This window comes from Tursiops truncatus, chromosome 2, assembly GCF_011762595.2.
Source record: "Tursiops truncatus isolate mTurTru1 chromosome 2, mTurTru1.mat.Y, whole genome shotgun sequence".
In the NCBI taxonomy this organism is placed as follows: domain Eukaryota; kingdom Metazoa; phylum Chordata; class Mammalia; order Artiodactyla; family Delphinidae; genus Tursiops; species Tursiops truncatus.
The window spans coordinates 75,168,154-75,191,059 of NC_047035.1; the positions used below are offsets into that span (position 1 = coordinate 75,168,154).

At 40.3% G+C, this 22,906-nt stretch overlaps 1 long non-coding RNA gene and 1 gene segment (V, D, J or C); both read right to left on the reverse strand.

The window, feature by feature from the left end:
- Positions 1-586: 586 nt before the first annotated feature.
- LOC141277666 (uncharacterized) lies at positions 587-2,796 on the reverse strand. The gene is made up of 3 exons (XR_012329426.1): positions 2,711-2,796; positions 1,276-1,361; positions 587-910 (listed from the first exon to the last, which is right to left on the reverse strand). It is a non-coding gene; the product is annotated as an uncharacterized lncRNA (long non-coding RNA).
- Positions 2,797-20,770: 17,974 nt separating this feature from the next.
- LOC117310347 (T cell receptor alpha variable 19-like) lies at positions 20,771-22,149 on the reverse strand. The segment is given in 2 exon segments: positions 20,771-21,338; positions 21,908-22,149. Coding segments are annotated over 2 exon segments (545 nt in total).
- Between the last annotated feature and the right edge of the window lie 757 nt (positions 22,150-22,906).

Sequence of the window (22,906 nt, forward strand, 5' to 3'; positions counted from 1 at the left end):
CAGCCGGGGACCCTCAGGAGCCTCCTCAGGGCAGGATCTCCCCCTCCCTGTCAGATCCCATTCAGGAAGCACTCCCCATGGCCTCTTGTCTCCCCTTTTCCTGGTGGAGAACTGGCTGATGACTCAGGCCTGCCGCCTTCAGAGGTGGCACCTGTGGGACACAGCACTCACTCCTCCTCACCGTGCCTCATGGAGACACCCAGGCAGCCCCAATGCTGCCCCCCTTCACTGTACCATCCTTCTCTGATTTCCTCATCTTCTGCTTAAGTAGATGCAAAAATAGATCAAAATCTGCTCCAGAAACAGATATCCAAAGACAGAATGCCACGCAGTTTTCCTTTTTACTCCGATGATCTCTGTCTTTAAAAGCAAGTATTTTAGGATAGCGATGTCTGAAGTGGCTCATGGGGAAAGTGGAACACTCTGATGAAACTCTTCTCCTGACTGCTCCATCCCTCACATCAGCTAAAGAAGTGAAGATCAGGGGTTGCAGGGTCTGTACAGTTGCTTCTTCATAAATCCTGGAGTGCCTGGCTGTGAGTTGTTCTTAATGGAAAATGGTGAACGCGTAATGCCTCTTGGTCCCTAGTTCTGGGTCCCAGCTGCCAAATTTGTGACAATGAAAAATGCTCCAGAGTACATCTTATTCATCTAAATGGAAAAAAAATCTCTTTGATTCTATAAGTGATTCTAAATAAAGGTTTCTAATTCTTAAGAGAAAATAAAAAAATATACATATATAGTCCAATATTTTATATTGTGTAATTTATATATATTATAGTTAAATATATTCCAATAATATTAGTAATATCAATTAATATTTACCAATTAGATGAGCTTGAGGAACAAAATTCAATAATAAGCCCTGCACCAACCAAATCACCACAGATACAGGAAAAGGAAAGCCTGGCTGTGAGGATATGGCAGAAGATTAAACATGGTCATGAAACAATTATAAGTCATCAGTGTGGTCTCTCCTGGAAATTATTAGGAGAACTATGAAGGCAGAGGTTAGATAATTATTGTGCTATATTTTGCAATAAACAAAATTTTATCAGTGTTGTAAATTGCTTTCTTCAATATGAATTTTAAATGTTGTAAAGAATCCAGAAAGAGTAAAAAGATTAATTAAAATTATGAAGTATAATATATTTAAACTTTAGAACAGAGGAGGAAATATTAAGAAATAACAGACTCATGGCCTTTACCATATAGAGAGGTTTTGTTTTTTAATTAAAAATAAAGAATGAAAACAAATAAACAATGAACACTTACAAAAATCTTTGATCCAACAGCATCCATCATCATAACAGTAGCCCTTGTCATAGAATTCAGACTTTCTCCATTTCACGTTTGAGTACCTGCAGTTACAAAAGGCATTCCACTAACAGCTGGCCTAGCTCACTAACGTGACAAAAACTTGCACTTACATCAGTTTTATACCAAATCTCACCATTCATTAAACCATGGATAAATTTCTTTTTGGTGTTGTTGAAAACAAGTCATTACCTTGTTTATCATTAAAAAAGAGATTTTTTTTTTTACTAATCAAAATAGGATATGGTTTAATCAGAATAAGGTGTTACGTGCATTAGGTGTCCCCAGGTGGGTTCTGAGGTTCTCTAACCACCTAACATCTAAGTGAATACACAACACATACATTTTCATATCATCCATCCTCCTGAAATTCAGCAGTCTTCCATTTATAGTGTTTTTCAGAGTAAAATCTCCCAGTCACTTGAACCAAACTCATCAAGTAACTCACTAAAAAAGTAAACCCCCAACCTCATGCCAGACCTATTGAATCAGAATCTGTTGATCAGAATAAGACATATTTTTTCTTCATGTGATTCTTAAATGTACAGTAAAATTTGACAAATACTGTCCAATTGGTTAACTCTGGAGTTTTTATTTTTTAATCTCATCTTATATTGCCTGCAGCATTTACTTTATCTCAGAAATCCCTTCATCTTTAAACATTCTTAAGCCTGAGTTTTCCTCAACTGAGGATGGGTTAATATTACTTTGTGGTTTTTAGATTATAAAATGAGTTGTAAAGTGCTTAGCAATGGACTTGGCATACGGTAAGTGTTCCATAAATGATAATAAAGATGATTGTGGTAATGATGCGAATGACAAAATAAGGGAAGGTGGAAACAAGGATCCCATGATAATTCTCTGATCTCTTTCCCTGAACACATTGGGCAGACTTTAAAGCTGTAAACCCAAAAGATTAAAATTAAACAAAACCAGATGGTGTGGATAAAAGAATACCTCTCTTTCCCTAAAGCAGGAAATTTCCACATCTGCTTTCCTTCTTTGTAGACCTTGCCTCTTCCCCTTCCCACACGGGAGGGGTGAGGAGGGCTGATTCTGTTGTTCGCAGTCCATTTATGAGTAGGAAATTAGTCCTTAGTCTAACTTAAAATGTAGGACTCAAGACTCCACTCACTCTGCTTATATCGCTTGCATTTTAAGTCTTTGCCTACCTGTGATAATAAGCAAATCTAAGGAGAGCTAATTTAGTACGCTGTGATTGGCTACCTCTTTCTCTTTCTCTTTCAGCTCAGATACTTGAAAATCAAGTCAACCCTTGGCTAGTTTGAGGCGTGGCCTATCTCTCCTACTCATCCTTATAGGAATTCTGAGCTTGCTTTTCTGGATTCAGAAGGAAGTAGGAAACTCCACTTAGGCCTGAACCTCAACCCACCTTTCCTGCTTTAGAAGTAATCAGGTCCTGGTTCGGCTGAAAGTCCTTCTTCACTTTCCATTTTTATTAAGCTAATACATATAAGCATCCTCAGGAATCTTCCCAGTGGTGAGCAGGGCAGGATTTGGCCATTCTTACGTCCCTGGAAATATCATCAGGGGACATAAAATCCCCACTTCAAATGGAAATTGCCAAACATTTTAGTTGAATAATAATGAATATATGACATATCGAAACATGTGGGATACAGCAAAAGCAGTACAGAAGGTCCCTGACTTACGGTTTTCTGACTTTATGATGGTATGAAAGTGATATGCATTAAGTAGAAACCACACTTCAAATTTTGAATTTTGATCTTTTCCTGGGCTAGTATGATGCTCTCTTTTGATGCTGGACAGCTCCCAGCCAGTCACTGGATCACAAGGGTAAACGACCATCACACTAGTACCAAACGTAAAATAGATAGCTAGTGGGAAGCTGCTGCATAGCACAGGGAGATCAGCTCGGTGCTTTGTGGCCACCTAGAGGGGTGGGATAGGGAGGGTGGGAGGGAGACACGAGAGGTAGGAGATATGGGGATATATGTATATGTATAGCTGATTCACTTTGTTATAAAGCAGAACCTAACACGCCATTGTAAAGCAATTATACTCCAATAAAGATGTTAAAAAGAACAAAATGAAACCGGTCTGAACCCAGACAACCACTCTGCTTTTTGTTTTCAGTACAGTATTCAATAAATTACATGAGAGAGTCAGCACCATATTATAAAATGGGCTTTGTGTTAGATAATCTTGCCCAACTGTAGGCTAATGTAAGTGTTCTGAGCACGTTCAAGGTAAGCTAGGCTAAGCTATGATGTCCGGAGTTTAGGTGTATTAAATGCACTTTTGACTTAAGATATTTTCAACTTATGATGGGTTTATTGGGACGTAACCCCACTGGAAGTCAAGGAATATTTGTAATTAGAGGCAAATTTATGGATTTAAATTCTATTTGTTAGGAAAGAAGAAATGTTGAGAATCAATAGTCAAACTTGCAACTCAAAGAACTAGAAAAAGTAGCAAGATAAATAAAAGAAAGTAAAGGTAGCAAATAATAAACTATGTGCAGAAGAAACAAAATTGACCAACTTTCACAAGAAAAAACAAATATATAAAGAACCCCTTACCCGTTAAAGTAACTGAATCCATAATTGAAGGATTATTAAGTTTCTCCCATGAGTAAAACTCTATGCTTAGATGGCTCACTAGTGAACTTTCTGAAAATTAAAAAAAATTATTAAAAACCTTGCACAAATTCTTCTATAGATAGAAAAGGAGCCATAAATTGCAACTTATCTAATGAACTATTATCATCTTGATACCAAAATCTGACCTAAACATTTTAATGAAAGAAAAAGTTGAATACCAGTATCACTCAGGATCCTGGACAGAATGAACAGTAATCTCTGCTGTCTGGCTGTGTCACAAGATTTCATTCTCCATAGGACTACTTGGAAAGAGGTTCTGGGTGCTAAGCAACTACTTCATCGAGGAAGGAAAACACCAAAGATGCTCTGATTCCAGAGCCCCAGCTGCAGGGTTTGTGTACAGGCTGCAGGTGCCTGGGGAGCACTGTGTCTTCACAGCACAGAGGTAAGTGGCTGAGTCTTCAGGTTTAGGGGCTGCGATGTGCAGAGAGCTTCCCTTCTTTAACAAGGTGGCTTTTAGTCTTTCTTTCTGCTTTTCGTCCCCAGTTGAGTAAAGAGCGAAGAGAAGTTCGGGTCCCTTCCCAGGATCCTGTCTATACCACAGTAGCCCGTTAAAATTGCTGACCGTGTAGCTGCAGTTGAGGATGAGACTGTCTCCCTCCTGGATTTTCAGGGTCTGAGGACTCTGCTCCACCTTGTCTTCTCCCCTCAACCCTGTTCAGGAAAACAAAATCAGAAATGAAACAAAGCTTTCAGTTCAGCAGTTTTGAAAAATTCCAACAAGAAACCTGGGATGAGCTGAGACTAAACCCCTCTCTCTCTTCTCTCCAGCTTTGGATAAATGTGCCCTTATGGTTCTCATCTCTTAACCTCCAACTTACAGCCAAGCTGAAGCCACAAGACTATGAATGCACATTCCAGCATGTTCTCCATCCTGATATCACACTCTTGATACAATTTTAATGATTCCAAATCTTCTCCCCTGAGGAGCTGCTCCTGTGTCTTAGTTCTCCTTCTCTAATGCACGAGATAGCCTTTCTGTTGGTGGCTCAGCCAATCAAGAGCAAATCCTCTAGTAGCTGTCATGCTTTTGACGGTTAAGGCACTGGAGGAATGAGAGGAATGGAACCACTGCCACCTGGTGGTCACAAATACAAACATCTCACAGGACCCACTCCATGCCCCCTACAAAGACAAAAATTGATGGGAGGACATTTTTTATATTGGTGGGCATAGTGCATATGAGGTTTAAAGCAGTAATCAGAAAAGCCGCCTCTGCCTGCAATTTGAATCGTTTCATTGTTCCTTGTTTGGCCTTTAAAGCTAAACGCTACCAGAGGTTATAAAAGTTGAACGCAAGCATAGGTGTAATGGATTGTGTTTCTCTTTATAGTACACAAGAATCTCAGCAGGTGAGACCTTAAAAGGACTAGAGTGCTGAAAAAAGCGGGGGGATAGAATAACTGTGGATATGTCTGGAGACCTCTTTGACAGAGAATTGGGAACATAAGTTAAGAAACCATTGCTTCAAATAATTTTATGCCTGGCTACAGGGACCAAGTGTAACTACAACTCAGGGTCACGAACTTGATAGATCTTAGGAGAACAGGAGGGAAGAGCATGGCAGAGGGAAAGCAGAGCTCTCCATTCTAGACCCTGGAGAGATCAGAACATCACAGGGCAGAGTGGGGAACAGGAAGATACGTATAGCAAAACTAGTATTGTTTAATTTGTTTGGTTCTATGACACTCTGCTGGGTTTTTTGTTTTGTTTTGTTTTTGTTTTTACATCTTTATTGGAGTATAATTGCTTTACAATGGTGTGTTAGTTTCTGCTTTATAACAAAGTGAATCAGTTATACATATACATATGTTCCCATATGTCTTCCCTCTTGCGTCTCCCTCCCTCCCACCCTCCCTATCCCACCCCTCCAGGCGGTCACAAAGCACCGAGCTGATATCCCTGTGCTATGCCGCTGCTTCCCACTAGCTATCTACCTTATATTTGTTAGTGTATATATGTCCATGCCTCTCTCTCGCTTTGTCACAGCTCCCCGTTCCCCCTCCCCATATCCTCAAGTCCATTCTCTAGTAGCTCTGTGTCTTTATTCCTGTCTTACCCCTAGCTTCTTCATGACATTTTTTTTCTTAAATTCCATATATATGTGTTAGCATACGGTACTTGTCTTTCTCTTTCTGACTTATTTCACTCTGTATGACAGACTCTAGATTTATCCACCTCATTACAAACAGCTCAATTTCGTTTCTTTTTATGGCTGAGTAATATTCCATTGTATATATGTGCCACACCTTCTTTATCCATTCATCCGATGGTGGACACTTAGGTTGTTTCCATCTCCGGGATTGTAAATAGAGAGCTGCAATGAACATTTTGGTACATGACTCTTTTTGAATTATGGTTTTCTCAGGGTATATGCCCAGTAGTGGGATTGCTGGGTCATATGGTAGTTGTATTTGTAGTTTTTTAAGGAACCTCCATACTGTTCTCCACAGTGCCTGTATCAATTTACATTCCCACCACCAGTGCAAGAGGGTTCCCTTTTCTCCACACCCTCTCCAGCATTTATTGTTTCTAGATTTTTTGATGATGGCCATTCTGACCGGTGTGAGATGATATCTCATTGTAGTTTTGATTTGCATTTCTCTAATGATTAATGATGTTGAGCATTCTTTCATGTGTTTGTTGGCAGTCTGTATATTTTCTTTAGAGAAATGTCTATTTAGGTCTTCTGCCCATTTTTGGATTGGGTTGTTTGTCTTTTTCTTATTGAGCTGAGTGAACTGCTTATAAATTTTGGAGATTAATCCTTTGTCACTTGCTTCATTTGCAAATATTTTGTCCCATTCTGAGGGTTGTCTTTTGGTCTTGTTTATGGTTTCCTGTGCTGTACAAAAGCTTTGAAGTTTTATTAGGTCCCATTTGTTTATTTTTGTTTTTCTTTCCACTTCTCTAGGAGGTGGGTCAAAAAGGAACTTGCTGTGATTTATGTCAGAGTATTCTGCCTATGTTTTCCTGTAAGAGTTTGATAGTGTCTGGCCTTGCAGTTAGGTCTTTCATCCATTTTGAGGTTATTTTTGTGTATGCTGTTAGGGAGTGATCTAATGTCAAACTTTTACATGTAGCTGTCCAGTTTTCCCAGCACCACTTATTGAACAGGCTGTCCTTTCTCCACTGTACATTCCTGCCTCCTTTATCAAAGATAAGTTGACCATATGTGTGTGGGTGTATCTCTGGGCTTTCTATCCTGTTCCATTGATCTATCTTTCTGTTTTTGTGGCAGTACCATACTGTCTTGATTACTGTAGCTTTGTAGTATAATCTGAAGTCAGGGAGCCTGATTCCTCCAGCTCCGTTTTTCGTTCTAAAATTGCTTTGGCTATTCAGGGTCTTTTGTGTTTCCATACATATTGTGAAATTTTTTGTTCTAGTTCTGTGAAAAATCCCAGTGGTAGTTTGATAGGGATTGCATTGAATCTGTAGATTGCTTTGGGTAGTAGAGTCATTTTCATAATGTTGATTCTTCCAATCCAAGAACATGGTATATCTCTCCATCTATTTGTATCATCTTTAATTTCTTTCATCAGTGTCTTATAATTTTCTGCATACAGGTCTTTTGTCTCCTTAGGTAGGTTTATTCCTAGATATTTTATTCCTTTTGTTGCAGTGGTAAATGGGAGTGTTTTCTTGATTTCACTTTCAGATTTTCATCATTAGTGTATAGGAATGCCAGAGATTTCTGTGCATTAATTTTGTATCCTGTAACTTGACCAAATTCATTGATTAGCTCTAGTAGTTTTCTGGTAGCATCTTTAGGATTCTCTGTGTATAGTATCATGTAATCCGCAAACAGTGACAGCTTTACTTCTTCTTTTCCGATCTGGATTCCTTTTATTTCCTTTTCTTCTCTGATTGCTGTGGCTAACACTTCCAAAACTATGTTGAATAAGAGTGCTGAGAGTGGACAACCTTGTCTTGTTCCTGATTTTAGTGGAAATGCTTTCAGTTTTTCACCATTGAGGATGATGTTGGCTGTGGGTTTGTCATATATGGCCTTTATTATGTTGAGGAATGTTCCCTCTATGCCTACTTTCTGCAGGGATTTTATCATAAATGGGTGTTGAATTTTTTTGAAAGCTTTCTCTGCGTCTATTGAGATGATCATATGGTTTTTCTCCTTCAATTTGTTAATATGGTGTATCACATTGATTGATTTGCGTATATTGAAGAATCCTGGCATTCCTGGAATAAACCCCACTTGATCATGGTGTATGATCCTTTTAATGTGCTGTTGGATTCTGTTTGCTAGTAGTTTGTTGAGGATTTTTGCATCTATGCCCATCAGTGCTATTGGCCTGTAGTTTTCTTTCTTTGTGACATCCTTGTCTGGTTTTGGTATCAGAGTGATGGTGGCCTCGTAGAATGAGTTTTGGAGTGTTCCTCCCTCTGCTATATTTTGCAAGAGTTTGAGAAGGATAGCTGTTAGCACTTCTCTAAATGTTTTATAGAATTCGCCTGTGAAACCATCTGGTCCTGGGCTTTTGTTTGTTGGAAGATTTTTAATCACAGTTTCAATTTCAGTGCTTGTGATTGGTCTGTTCTTATTTTCTATTTCTTCTTGATTCAGTCTTGGCAGGTTGTGCATTTCTAAGAATTTGTCCATTTCTTCCAGGTTGTCCATTTTATTGGCATAGAGTTGCTTGTAGTAATCTCTCAAGATCTTTTGTATTTCTGCAGTATGAGTTGTTACTTCTCCTTTTTCATTTCTAATTCTATTGATTTGAGTCTTTTCCCTTTTTTTCTTGATGAGTCTGCCTAATGGTTTATCAATTTTCTTTATCTTCTCAAAAAACCAGCTTTTAGTTTTTTTGATCTTTGCTATCGTTTCCTTCATTTCTGTTTCATTTATTTCTGATCTGATTTTTATGGTTTCTTTCCTTCTGCTAACTTTGGGGTTTTTCTGTTCTTCTTTCTCTAATTGCTTTAGGTGCAAGGTTAGGTTGTTTATTCGAGATGTTTCCTATTTCTTAAGGTAGGATTGTATTGCTATAAACTTCCCTCTTAGTATTGCTTTTGCTGCATCCCATAGATTTTGGGTCGTCGTGTCTGCATTGTCATTTGTTTCTAGGTATTTTTTTTATTTCCTCTTTGATTTCTTCAGTGATCACTTCGTTATTAAGTAGTGTATTGTTCATCCTCCATGTGTTTGTATTTTTTACAGATCTTTTCCTGTAATTGATATCTAGTCTCATAGCGTTGTGATCGGAAAAGATACTTGATACAATTTCAGTTTTCTTAAATTTACCAAGGCTTGATTTGTGACCCAAGATATGATCTATCTTGGAGAATGTTCCATGAGCACTTGAGAAAAATGTGTATTCTGTTGTTTTTGGATGGAATGTCCTATAAATATCAATTAAGTCCATCTTGTTTAATGTATCATTTAAAACTTGTGTTTCATTATTTGTGTTCATTTTGGATGAACTGTCCATTGGTGAAAGTGGGGTGTTAAAGCCCCCTACTATGGATGTGTTACTGTCGATTTCCTCTTTTATGGCTGTTACTATTTGCCTTATGTATTGAGGTGCTCCTATGTTGGGTGCATAAATATTTACAATTGTTATATCTTCTTCTTGGATCGATCCCTTGATCATTATGTAGTGTCCTTCTTTGTCTCTTCTAATAGTCTTTATTTTCAAGTCTATTTTGTCTGATATGAGAATTGCTACTCCAGCTTGCTTTTGGTTTCCATTTGCATGAAATATCTTTTTCCATGCCCTTACTTTCAGTCTATACGTGTCTCTAGGTCTGAAGTGGGTCTATTGTAGACAGCAAATATATGGGTCTTGTTTTTGTATCCATTCAGCCAATCTGTGTCTTTTGGTGGGAGCATTTAGTCCATTTACATATAAGGTAATTATCGATATGTATGTTCCTATTCCCATTTTCTTAATTGTTTTGGGTTCATTATTGTAGGTCTTTTCCTTCTCTTGTGTTTCTTGCCTAGAGAAGTTCCTTTAGCAGTTGTTGTAAAGCTGGTTTGGTGGTGCTGAACTCTCTGAGCTTTTCCTTGTCTGTAAAGGTTTTAATTTCTCCATCAAATCTGAATGAGATCCTTGCTGGGTAATCTTGGTTGCAGGTTTTTCTCCTTCATCACTTTAAATATGTCCTGCCAGTCCCTTCTGGCTTGCAGAGTTTCTGCTGAAAGATCAGCTCTGAACCTTATGGGGATTCCCTTGTGTGTTATTTGTTGTTTTTCCCTTGCTGCTTTTAATATGTTTTCTTTGTATTTAAATTTTGACAGTTTGATTAGTATGTGTCTTGGCGTGGTTCTCCTTGGATTTACCCTGTATGGGACTCTCTGTGCTTCCTGGACTTGATTAACTATTTCCTTTTCCATATTAGGGAAGTTTTCATCTATAATCTCTTCAAATATTTTCTCAGTCCCTTTCTTTTTCTCTTCTTCTTCTGGAATCCCTATAATTCAAATGTTGGTGCACTTAATGTTGTCCCAGAGGTCTCTGAGAGTGTCCCAGTTCTTTTCATTCTTTTCTCTTTATTCTGCTCTGCAGTAGTTATTTCCACCATTTTATCTTCCAGGTCACTTATCTGTTCTTCTGCCTCAGTTACTCTGCTATTGATCCCATCTAGAGTATTTTTAATTTCATTTATTGTGCTGTTCATCGTTGTTTGTTTCATCTTTAGTTCTTCTAGGTCCTTGTTAAATGTTTCTTGCATTTTGTCTATTCTATTTCCAAGATTTTGGATCATCTTTACTATCATTATTCTGAATTATTTTTCAGGTAGACTGCCTATTTCCTATCCATTTGTTAGGTCTGGTGGGGTTTTATCTTGCTCCTTCATCTGCTGTGTGTTTTTCTGTCTTCTCATTGTGCTTATCTTACTGTGTTTGGGGTCTCCTTTTTGCAGGCTGCAGGTTCGTAGTTCCCGTTGTTTTTGGTGTCTGTTCCCAGTAGCTAAGGTTGGTTCAGTGGGTTGTGTAGGCTTCCTGGTGGAGGGGACTAGTGCCTGTGTTCTGGTGGATGAGGCTGGATCTTGTGTTTCTGGTGGGCAGGTCCACGTCTGGTGGTGTGTTTTGGGGTGTCTGTGGACTTATTATGATTGTAGGCAGCCTCTCTGCTAATGGGTGGGATTGTGTTCCTGTCTTGCTAGTTGTTTGGCATAGGATGTCCAGCACTGTAGCTTGCTGGTCGTTGAGTGAAGCTGGGTGCTAGTGTTGAGATGGAGATCTCTGGGAGATTTTCGCTGTTTGATATTATGTGGAGCTGGGAGGTCTCTTGTGGACCAGTGTCCTGAAGTTGGCTCTCCCACCTCAGAGGCACAGCACTGACTCCTGGCTGTAGCACCAAGAGCGTTTCATCCACACGGCTCAGAATAAAAGGGAGAAGAAGTAGAAAGAAATAATTAGTAGAAGTAGAAAGAAAGAAACAAAGAAAGAAAGAAAGAAGGGAGGGAGGGAGGAAGGGGAGAAGGAAGGAAAACAGTAAGAAGATAAAGTATAATAAAATAAAATAAAATATAATAAAGTTATTAAAATAATTATTAAGGGAAAAAAATAATTTTAAAAAAACGGACGGATAGAACCCTAGGGCAAATGATGGAAGCAAAGCTATACAGACAGAAGCATATACACTCTCAAAAAGAGGAAAAGAGGAAAAAATCATAAATCTTCCTCTCAAAGTCCACCTCCTTAATTTGGGATTATTCGTTGTCTATTCATGTATTCCACAGATGCAGGGTATGTCAAGTTGATTGTGGAGCTTTAATCCGCTGCTTCTGAGGCTTCTGGGAGAGATTTCCCTTTCTCTTCTTTGTTCTCACAGCTCCCAGGGGCTCAGCTTTGGATTTGGCCCCGCCTCTGCGTGTACGTCACCGGAGGACGTCTGTTCTTCGCTCACACACGATGGGGTTAAAGTAGCCGCTGATTCGGGGGCTCTGGCTCACTCAGGCGGGGCGGAGGGAGGGGCACGTTGGGCGGGGCGAGCCTGCGGCGGCAGAGGCCACCGTGACGTTGCACCAGCCTGAGGCGCGCAGTGCGTTCTCCCGGGAGAGTTGTCCCTGGACCACGAGACCCTGGCAAAGGCGGGCTGCGCAGGCTACCCGCAAGGGGGGTGTGGAGAGTGACCTGTGCTCGCACACAGGCTTCTTGGTGGCGGCAGCAGCAGCCTTAGCGTCTCCTGCCCATCTCTGGGGTCCGCGCTTTTAGCCGCGGCTCGCTTCCGACTCGAGCTCCTTTAAGCTGCGCTCTTAATCCCCTCTCCTCGCGCACCAGGAAACAAAGAGGGAAGAAAAAGTCTCTTGCCTCTTCGGCAGGTCCAGACTTTTCCCCGGACTCCCTCCCGGCTAGCCATGGCGCACTAACCCTCTGCAGGCTGTGTTCTCGCCACCAACCCCAGTCCTCTCCCGGCGCTCCGACCGAAGCTCGAGCCTCAGCTCCCAGCCCCGCCTGCCCCGGCGGGTGAGCAGACAAGCCTCTCGGCCTGGTGAGTGCCAGTCGGCACTGACTCTCTGTGCGGGAATCTCTCCGCTTTGCGCTCGGCACCCCTGTTGCTGTGCTCTCCTCTGTGGCTCCAAAGCTTTCCCCCTCCGCCACCCGCAGTCTCCGCCCGCGAAGGGGCTTCTCAGTGTGTGGAAACGTTTCCTCCTTCACCGCTCCCTCCCACTGGTGCAGGTCCCGTCCCTATCCTTTTGTCTCTGTTTATTCTTTTTTCTTTCGCCCTACCCATGTATGTGGGGGGTTTCTTGCCTTTTGGGAGGTGTGAGGCCTTCTGTCAGCGTTCAGTAGGTGTTCTGTAGGAGTTGTTCCCCGTGTAGATGTATTTCTGGTGTATCTGTGGGGAGGAAGGTGATCTCCGCGTCTTACTCTTCCGCCATCTTCCCGGAAGCCCCACTCCACTGGGTTTTGTCATTGAACATGTGTTGATGTTGCAGAGTTGACTACCATTTATATAAGGTCTCCTCAGACTTGTCCGAAGAGCACACTCTACCCCCATTAGCTACAACCCAGAAAAAGAACATCAACCCTCAGACGCACTGCTTTGATGTCACTTCATCCCTCACCCACTCAGGGACTAGAAAAGAATAAGCTGCACAGAATTATTGCACTAACAGTGTAGGTAAGGGGTTTGTTGTTCTTTGTCTTTTTCTTTGAAAATCTGATAATTTCTCAGTGATCTGAAAGTCATTAAACTAACTTGTATCCATTTTCTCATTCTTTGATTTGATTTATTCTAGTCACACTTAGCAAACTGTGACTCTTACAAATCATATTTAAAAGGCTGTGTTTCTCTGTTTCTGAATGTGTGTCTCAGAAAGAACGTGAAAAAGATAACTGCAGGATTAATGCAGGAGCTCTTTGTAGGATAGGCTCTAAAAGAACCCAGAAGCTGAATGTGTGATGTGTAATGAAACCAAGGAGATGATTTACAGTTGTGATTTTTATGAAATTTGTTTGTAATTTTAAAAAACATTTTTAATTTGAAATAATTATAGATTCATGGAAGTTTCCAAAAATGTACAGGGAAGCTCTGTGTACTCTTCACCCTATGTCCTCCAGGGGTGTCTCAACCAGGAAATTAACATTAGTAAAACACACAGGGCTTATTAGATTTCCACAGTTTACATGCAGCCATTTATGTGTGTGTGTAGTTCTATGCAATTTTACACATGTACAGATTCATGCATTCATGTATATCACATGTATAGCTTCACTGCCACAATCCAGATGCACAGCTGTTTCATAACCACAAGGCTTCCTCATGCCACCCCTTTGTAGCCACACCCACCCCTTCCCTAGTCCTTAACCCCTGACAATCACTAACCTGTTCTTCATTCCTACGATTTTGTTATTTTAATAATGTTATATAAACGGAATTATATAGAAGTAAGCATTGAGATATTTTTCACTCAGAATGAGTAGTAAAAACATGAGATTTGTCCAGGTAATAATGTGTGACCAGCCTGTTTGTTTCTTTTTATTTCTGAGTAGTATTCCATGGTAGGGACGTCCCACAGTTTGTTTAACCAGTCACCTACTAAGGGACATCAGGTTTCCATATTTTGGCTGCTATGAATAAAGCTGTTATGAATATTCAGGTACAGATTTTTATGTAAATGAAATCTTCTATTTATCTAGGATAAGTATCCAAGTCTGCATTGCATGTTCAGTTTTATAAGAAATTTCCAGGCCATTTTCCAGAGTGCCTGTATCATTCTATATTCCCATCAGCAGTTTATGAGTGATCCAGTTTTCCCCACGTTTGCCAGAATTAGGTGTTGTCACTATTTTTTATTTTACTCCCACTGATAGTTGTATAGTGATATTTCATTGTTGTTTTAATTTGCGTTTCTCTGATGGCTAATGATGTTGAGCATCTTTTCATGTGCTGATTTGCAATCTGTATATCCTCTTTGGTGAAATATCAATCTGAGTCTTTCACCCGTTTTTCTAATTGGTTGTTCATTTTCTGTACCATTTAGCTTTTAGAGTTCTTTATATATTCTAGATACAAGTACTGTGTCAGATACATGGTTTGTAAATATTTACCCCCAGTCTGTAGCTTATCCTTTCATATTCTTAACAGGGTCTTTTGTAGAGGAAGAGTTTTTAAATTTGATTCTGTTAGGGGGGTGTGTGTGTGTGTGTGTGTGTGTGTGTGTGTGTGTCTGTATCATGGTTTTGGTATCAAATCTAAGATTTACTTAGCTCCAGTCCTGAAGATTTTCTCTTATTTTATTTCAAATTTCATAGTTTATATTTTACATTTAAGTCTATGATCATTTTGAGTTGATTTTTATAATGTATATTTTTAAGAAGATCTTTTTTAGAAAAGAGGAATCTGTCATCATCTTTGTCTTAAGCTTTACCTATTTGCTGTTATCAAGTAACTAGTTCAAAGCAACATAACCAAAATGTAGCTTGAGCACTTCTCATAGAAGACTGAAAAAAACTTTTATGCTTTGAGCCTGTGAGCTTCCCTGTTTATACTTACTGTGATTTCTCAAAATTAAAAGTAAAGTTAAAACTATAGTACAAACCCAAACCCTTCTCAACATATCAGCCTCTGAAATCATCTATCACGTATTACAGGGCAATGTTTTCTAGTATAGATTTGGAAAATGGTTACATCTATCTTATGATCAAGGATAACTGTAGTCTTTCCTAAAATTCACATTCTTTTAAACTTTAAAATTCTCTGAGAAGGGCTTCCCTGGTGGCGCAGTGGTTGAGAGTCCGCCTGCCGATGCAGGGGACACGGGTTCGTGCCCCGGTCCGGGAAGATCCCACATGCTGCGGAGCGGCTGGGCCCGTGAGCCATGGCCGCTGAGCCTGCGCATCCGGAGCCTGTGCTCCGCAACGGGAGAGGCCACGGCAGTGAGAGGCCCGTGTACCGCAAAAAAAAAAAAAAAAATTCTCTGAGAAAAAAATGCCTATTAATATTTAAGTCATCAAAGTGAACTAAAGTGAGAGTCTTTTCCTTGCTGTAACTTCTTTCGTATAATTGAGCATGTGTTTCTTGAAAAAGAGAATATTCTCTACAAATTGTCACAAGAAAGAGAATTGCCTCTTTCTCTTATTACTTTTTGCTAAAATTACATGCTTCCATCTACCTCTTATCACAGTCACCATTCGAAGGTCAAATAGCTCATTTCCCCAAGGATGTAGTGATTTTTCTTTCTACTGTGCCAGAGGCAGAGTCCTGATTTTTGCTCTCATAGGAGAACTTTTAAAATACCAATATTACAATCGAGGATAATACTTCCTAAAAGTTTTCTTAAGGGTTGAGAATCCAGGAAGGTAAAAGGATTCTTGATTGAAATAATTCAGCCCTTGGAACCAGAATCAGGAAGTTAGAAAAACAGACAAGACATTTTTCTTGTCTCAGGCTAGGACTCCCAGTGGCAGGAATATCTACCCCCAAACTAGGTCACTAGACTGGAAATTAAAAATATACAAAGAAGCAGAACAAGTGATGGCAATGGTAAAGATAAATAGAAACAGATAGTTCGACACCATCCAATTGTACTCATGGGCAACATCTAGTGTATGGAGAACACCTATTATAAAAATGTCATTTCCTTAGAGCCCTAGGAGTTAGGATGGAAAGGAAAAGTACTGAGACTCAAAGAGAACTAATTTAACTGTGATTTTCTTTTGGCCTGGACCACTCCCCCACTCTCTGCCCACTACCACCCTTAGTTTTATAGGACTCATATCTCTAGCCACAGGAAATAAATATTTGAGTCCGAAATTCTAAGATAAAAGCCCTAGAGAAGAAAGCAGAAAAGAGATAATACAGGAATACGTCATCAGCAGGTGAAACCGGAAGACCCACCGATAAGAGGGACTTCCAAGTCCACAAGAAAATGAATTCGATATACATCTTCCTATAGACTCACTCAGATGATGAAGATGGCTCTGTCTACGCCAACAAGAGGGAGACCATCTAATTGCAAACCTGAAAATAGTACCATATGACGAAAATCTGTACAAACAGAAAGGGGATTTATGGTACATGGAAATAAAAGTATCCTTATGGTGATGAGAATTGGACGAATACAAGAACTAATTGATACACAATTATCTAACAGCATCCAAAAGGTAGAAGCTCTGTATCTGTTGATATTATCAATTAATTCATTCTTCAGTTAGCCAATATTTAACGTGCAACCACTATGTGCCATGTACTGTGTAATGTACAATACATACATGTTTCCTGACTGTATGGAACTCACAGTTACGGGCATAGCAGGAATTATAGAAGTCTATACATAAGTATAGATATAGATGTAGATTATAAAAACATATTAATTGCAACACTTCCTTTTGTCTTGGACTTGGAAGAGAGCCTTCAGTACATGAGAACCAATGGAGAGAGTCCACAATACATGCTTGGGTACACTTCCAAAACATATATGAAGTGCATTTGTTCAACTTTCCTTAGCCTATCATGCAGAGTAATGATATATGAGAAAACTGATAATTCACTGAAGAGTTAGAGCAAACAGAAGTGAAGCTGTGATGGTGTGTCTTCCTCAGTCTTCCTCAAGCCAAGTTAGAGGAGATTCAGAAGATTGGCTCAGAGAGTTTGAAATGAATCCCCTGGAGTTTGGAGGATTCAGAGGGTCACACTAGGCGGCAATGACAATTTCTCTCACTTTACTGTACTTATGGCCAGAATGCTGATTACTCTGTTATTTTTATCTCTGTGTATATGTGACGGAAAGGTGGCTCATACTTGTTAAATTGAGTGAGAAGCTAGAGGAAGTAGATGATGAGGTATGACACGGAGTCATGTAGACATGAGTAAAATGTCAGAGAGAGAGAGAGAATAACACAAAGAGAGGACACAGTCTAGAGCTAAACCTTGCAGACACGCAATAGTTAATGACTGGAAGGGAGCTGAAGGTTTGTGCGGGAGTGAGAGAGGAAACAGCCCAAGAAGTAGGTACAAACCTCAGAAAGTGTTTTGTCAGAGAAGAAGCCGTTTCTCTAAGAAAGAGAGAAACTTTCTGTAAGGAAGAGAGGATTTGAAGCAAGAGTAAATGGTCACAACTCATGTGTCTAAAGTTTCTGAGAGGTCAGCAATGATGAGGTTTGGAAATTTCGGTTGATTTACAACACCGAGGTTATTAGCACTCTTTGAGGGCTTAGCTAGTGGAGGAATTAAAGCCAGATATATGTATACCCTTTAATGCAGAAATTCTAATATATATTCCCAATAGCAGTGTGTAAATATGTTCACCAAAGAACGTGTATAAGAATATTCATGGGCTCCCCTGGTGGCGCAGTGGTTGAGAGTCCGCCTGCCGATGCAGGGGACACGGGTTCTGCCCTGGTCTGGGAAGATCCCACATGCCGCAGAGCGGCTGGGCCCGTGAGCCATGGCCGCTGAGCCTGCCCGTCCGGAGCCTGTGCTCTGCAAGGGGAGAGGCCACAACAGTGAGAGGCCCGCATACCACAAAAAAAAAAGAATATTCATAATAACACAATTGATAACAGCCAAAGGCAGGAAAAATCCAAAGAACCATTTAAGCAGGTAGCTAAATAAATTCTGGTATGTTCATACAGCAATGAGAATAAACAAACTAAACTGTATACAACATGGATGACTCTTAGAAAACTGATATTAAGAAAAGAATCCAGATAGAAAAAATCCAAACTATATTATTTTAGTTGTATAATGTTCAAAAATGGGCAAAACCAATCTATCTATGGGACTGTGGTTTCCTTGGAAGGATGGTAGTGACCAGAAGGGGATAAAACAGGGCTTCTGAAGAGCAAAACTACAAGCAAGAAAGAGCAGCAGACCCAGCTTCAGTCTCTGGGAGCTCATGAATTGTTCAAATGAAGCTTCACAAAGTCCCGTTTTTAACACCAGGACAGATTTGGGGTTCAGTATGACAAGCATCAACTATAGCAACACAGGTTGCAACAGGGAAGTCATTGAGGTTTGGGGTCTTTCAGGTTTTTCTAATCACGCACCAGAGATCCAACATTAGTTGACTGCCATTTTCCAATCAGATATATCCCATGTCCATAAATTTTAGTTTATTTGCAATGAATAATCTAGAAATACCCTGGATGTCCTGCTAATGTTATTCTGGATAAGAACTTAGTATGGAGCAACTCCTAAAAACTCCTTTTTACTTTTCAAGTATAAATGAGATTACTGTGTCCACAAAGAGGTCAGCTCAGGAAACCCCAAAGGCCTCAGGTGACCTCAGAGGAAGCAGAAAACAAGTTACAGGCACACTGTTAATGTATTCCTTCCCAGATGGCATTTACTTATTTATTGGCAAAATAATCTGATGGAGATATTAGAAAAATTAGAGTTATGTGACAATCAAGAAAATTTAAAAAGGCGATTATGATTAGACAGCTCATTGATTAAGGAGACGGGATATGATTTGGGGGATGTTAGGGATCAAGTAGAGACTAGTGACCGTGATTTTACAACGGCTCCAGTTTGAGCTGGTATGCATGTTATCCAAAACATTTTAGAAGATTTCTCAGACTTTCAAAGTACAAATAGATTGAAATAATTGTTAAACAAGATAGGTCATTGATTATTTTCGGTCTGGTGCTTTTTTAAATTTTTGCTAACTTTTGGGAATCCTCCTTTGAGTACCTCTCGCCAATACCGCTTCCTGCACCAGATTCTAAGATACATTTTTCCTGCTTCAAATCTTGGATTTATTCCCTTGTAAACTACTTACATCTATTTTCTTCATTAAAAGTTGTCTCTAAAGACCTTACTTACTTCCAATACATTTTACAAGATTTAACTGTTTAGTTAATTACTTCATGACTTGGCTACATAAGTCTATCGTGTTCTCTCTCTCTCTCTCTCTCTCTCTCCTTCTCTCTCTCTCTCTCTCTCTCTCTCTCCCTCTCTCCTTCTCCCCGACACACACACACACACACACACACACTCGCACACACACACTTACGCTTTCTGTTCTGGAAAGTTGTTCTGTATTGGGATCATTGTTTTTTGTATAGTAGGGATAGAAAATCCTTACACAAGGAAGAATATCTTTCTTTTTGGAATTCCAGATGAAAACATATCCACCAGGTTAATTTCCACCTAATATCACCACACAATAGCACAGAGACATTACTCTTTCAGATGTTATATTACAGCTACTCTGAACATATGTGGTACAGAATTGTCTGAAATTGAGGCCATCTGGAGTCATTAGGAGCTAAACTGTAAAGCAAAGCCTTGACGTAAGAGAATTTTCTGTAACAGGCAAAATATGAGTGTTTAGTAGTTGTAGAGTGAAAATGTGCTATACTCCAGGGTCACAGAAACGATCAGGGAGCCCATACCAGAAAGACTAAAGGTAAATTCCTCTTCACCTCCTGGGAATTATCAAGGAAATCATCAAATACCCGTGTGTTCATTTCAAAATAATCTAAAAAGCTAGTAAGACAGAATTTGCCAAAAAAGTATTATAAAATCATACATTGGGGGCTTCCCTGGTGGCGCAGTGGTTGAGAATCTGCCTGCTAATACAGGGGACACGGGTTCGAGCCCTGGTCTGGGAGGATCCCACGTGCCGCGGAGCAACTAGGCCCGTGAGCCACAACTACTGAGCCTGCGCGTCTGGAGCCTGTGCTCCGCAACAGGAGAGGCCATGGTAGTGAGGAGGCCCACGCACCGCGATGAAGAGTGGCCCCCGCTTGCCACAACTAGGGAAAGCCCTTGCACAGAAACGAAGACCCAACACAGCAAAAATAAATTAATTAATAAACTCCTACCCCCAACATCTTTTTAAAGAAAAAAATCATACATTGGAATATCATCATTAGAATGTGTGATTTTGATCTGTAAATAATGCTGTGCAAATAATAATTTCACAATATACTGTTGGGTAAAAACGCAGAATGGAAAACATCCTATAAGATGTGATTCTGTAGCAGAGTTTTTCCTGACTAGTAGAATTTTTGAGTTGTTCTGTTTTGTTTTGAGTATTACTTCTTTGGATATTCTATTTTATCTGCATTAAACTTGCATATAGAGAATGTGATCAGGTAATGGGGCTGTTTCTGAGCAGACTGAAGAGCTTCATTCCTCCTTGGTGTCAAGACTTGTGGTGACATTTATTCTGTGTACGTCATTCCAAGTCATTCATGGCACAGCATGAGACAATGGGACAGGGAGAGTCCAAGAAGTGCCATTTAACAGATACTTCAGATCTAACATAATGACAAGACTTAGTCAGCAATGCATGAATATTTGTGCAGTGAACCTAAAAGTCTAACAATTCAGGTGCAGATTTGGCGAAATATTACTGAATTTTTTTAAACCAAATCACTTGCTTTAATATAATTACCATAAAAAAGTTTAAAATTTTTCTGGCAAATGATCTACTTCAAGATGAAGAATTGAAGATAAAGATGCTTTTGATGAATGACAGTTTTAGATATGTTCTCTGAGCCAGAGAGAGAGCATTTTCCTTAGAGTGAGGTTTCCACTTCTAACTCCCCTGCCTCGCTGACACGGCCGCTGCCTTCTCCTGTCCTTACCGAGAATCTCACTAAGGTTTTCATAGCTGGGGGACACCTCACGTTGAGATCTGAGGTTTCTGTGGGGTTCCCACAGGGACCTGCATCACTGTGGTCTCTCAGAGCACAGAAATACACCGCTGAGTCCCCAAGCTGCAACGCTGTGATGGTAAGGCTGATGGAACTGGCCGTTTTCTGGAAGTTCAAAAACTACCGACCCTCTGTTGTATTCACTCATTGTAACACTCCTGATGAATAAGGAAAATCATTTCCCCACTTGGTGTTTGTTTGTACCAGAATAAATAATAATTGTAACTACTAGCTTCATATACACAATCCAAGGTTACATCTTCTTTCTCCAGCATAGATATTTCCGGCTGGTTCTATTTTTTCAATTCTTTTTTTTTTTTTTTAAGAAGATGTTGGGGGTAGGAGTTTAGTAATTAATTAATTTATTTTTGCTGTGTTGGGTCTTCGTTTCTGTGCGAGGGCTTTCTCTAGTTGTGGCAAGCGGGGGCCACTGTTCATCGCGGTGCACGGGCGTCTCACTATCGCTGCCTCTCTTGTTGCGGAGCACAGGCTCCAGACGCGCAGGCTTAGTAGTTGTGGCTCACGGGCCTAGTTGCTCCGTGGCATGTGGGATCCTCACAGACCAGGGCTCGAACCCATGTCCCCTGAATTGACAGGCAGATTTTCAACCACTGCACCACCAGGGAAGCCCCTGGCTGGTCTTGAGTTACTTTCTGGGCTGTGATGGATCCTGGGGAGAAGAAAAAAGTTTATATATATAATATATATGGAGAGAGACAGACAGAGAGACAGAGAGAGAGAATTAGGCTGATTCTCCTGGTGGAACCCCGAGGGCTGCAAGGGACAAACATAGGACTAAGACTTCTAATTCCTCTACCCATTACTCAACTCTCCTACACACCACCAGACAATAATAACCTGCCCTACCCCCAAACATGGGAGCTGAGTGGAGCTGAGTCTGTTTGTGGCCATCCTTACCAGCCTTACCAAGGCGGACAGAGGCTATGACAACTCTCAGCAGGCCAGGGAACCCCATGTTGGAAGCTCTTCCTCTGAGTGAAATGTGCCGTGTTCTGTCTCAAATTCAGGTCTAAATGCCTGCCCTGTGCCTGACAGGGCACGTGCACAAGTACTGAAGGGTGAGATGCTTCTGCACCAGAACAGGAAATGTAACTTGCTGCTATCAGTTTGCCTGTGGCATGTCATGGCTTTTTGACATGGTTGGTGAATCTAACCTGCCTCTTTAGACTTTATTGTAATTAAGTTGACAACAGTTATATCAGTGCTGCAGCCATTTGCCATATGCAGCCAATGCATCTAGGATAGACATAAGTTTTATGAGCAATACAATTTGTTATGATTATGGTGACTTCTGAGAACAAATAGTCATCCATGGTTTTGTATGGCTTTTCTTGGCCTGCAGCCAGACTCTACAGTGAAATAAGCTCACAGATTCTTCTTCCAGACAGGAAGGTCAAACTATTTACCCTCAGTCATCATAACTTTTCTTCCTTCACTCCAAGGCATTGGTTCCTGGGGAAATTTACATTGGATAAAGTTCCTTGTCTGCTTAATGCTATCACACAGCAAGTTTCCTGGTGGACAAAATTTGTCCCGCTGTACGTGTCTAATGCCAATCAATAGTCAGTCTGTGCTAGAAACACCTTGCTTTCAAGTATCCCATCCTATAGTCAAAATGAATGTAAAATCACCAGACCATGCATTCCTAGTTCCTTATATCAAAAATGTAGCCATTCAAAAATCACAAATGCCTTTTCATCCCACTGCTGCAGCAGCTCTGGCTCATTTCACTGAGAGCAGCGCCTCAACAGCGTTACGTCTCAGCCCCGTGAAAATTTGTGTATGATTTGCTTGGCATCCCTGTGCTGATTTATGATTGTGATTCAGCTGATGCAGCTTT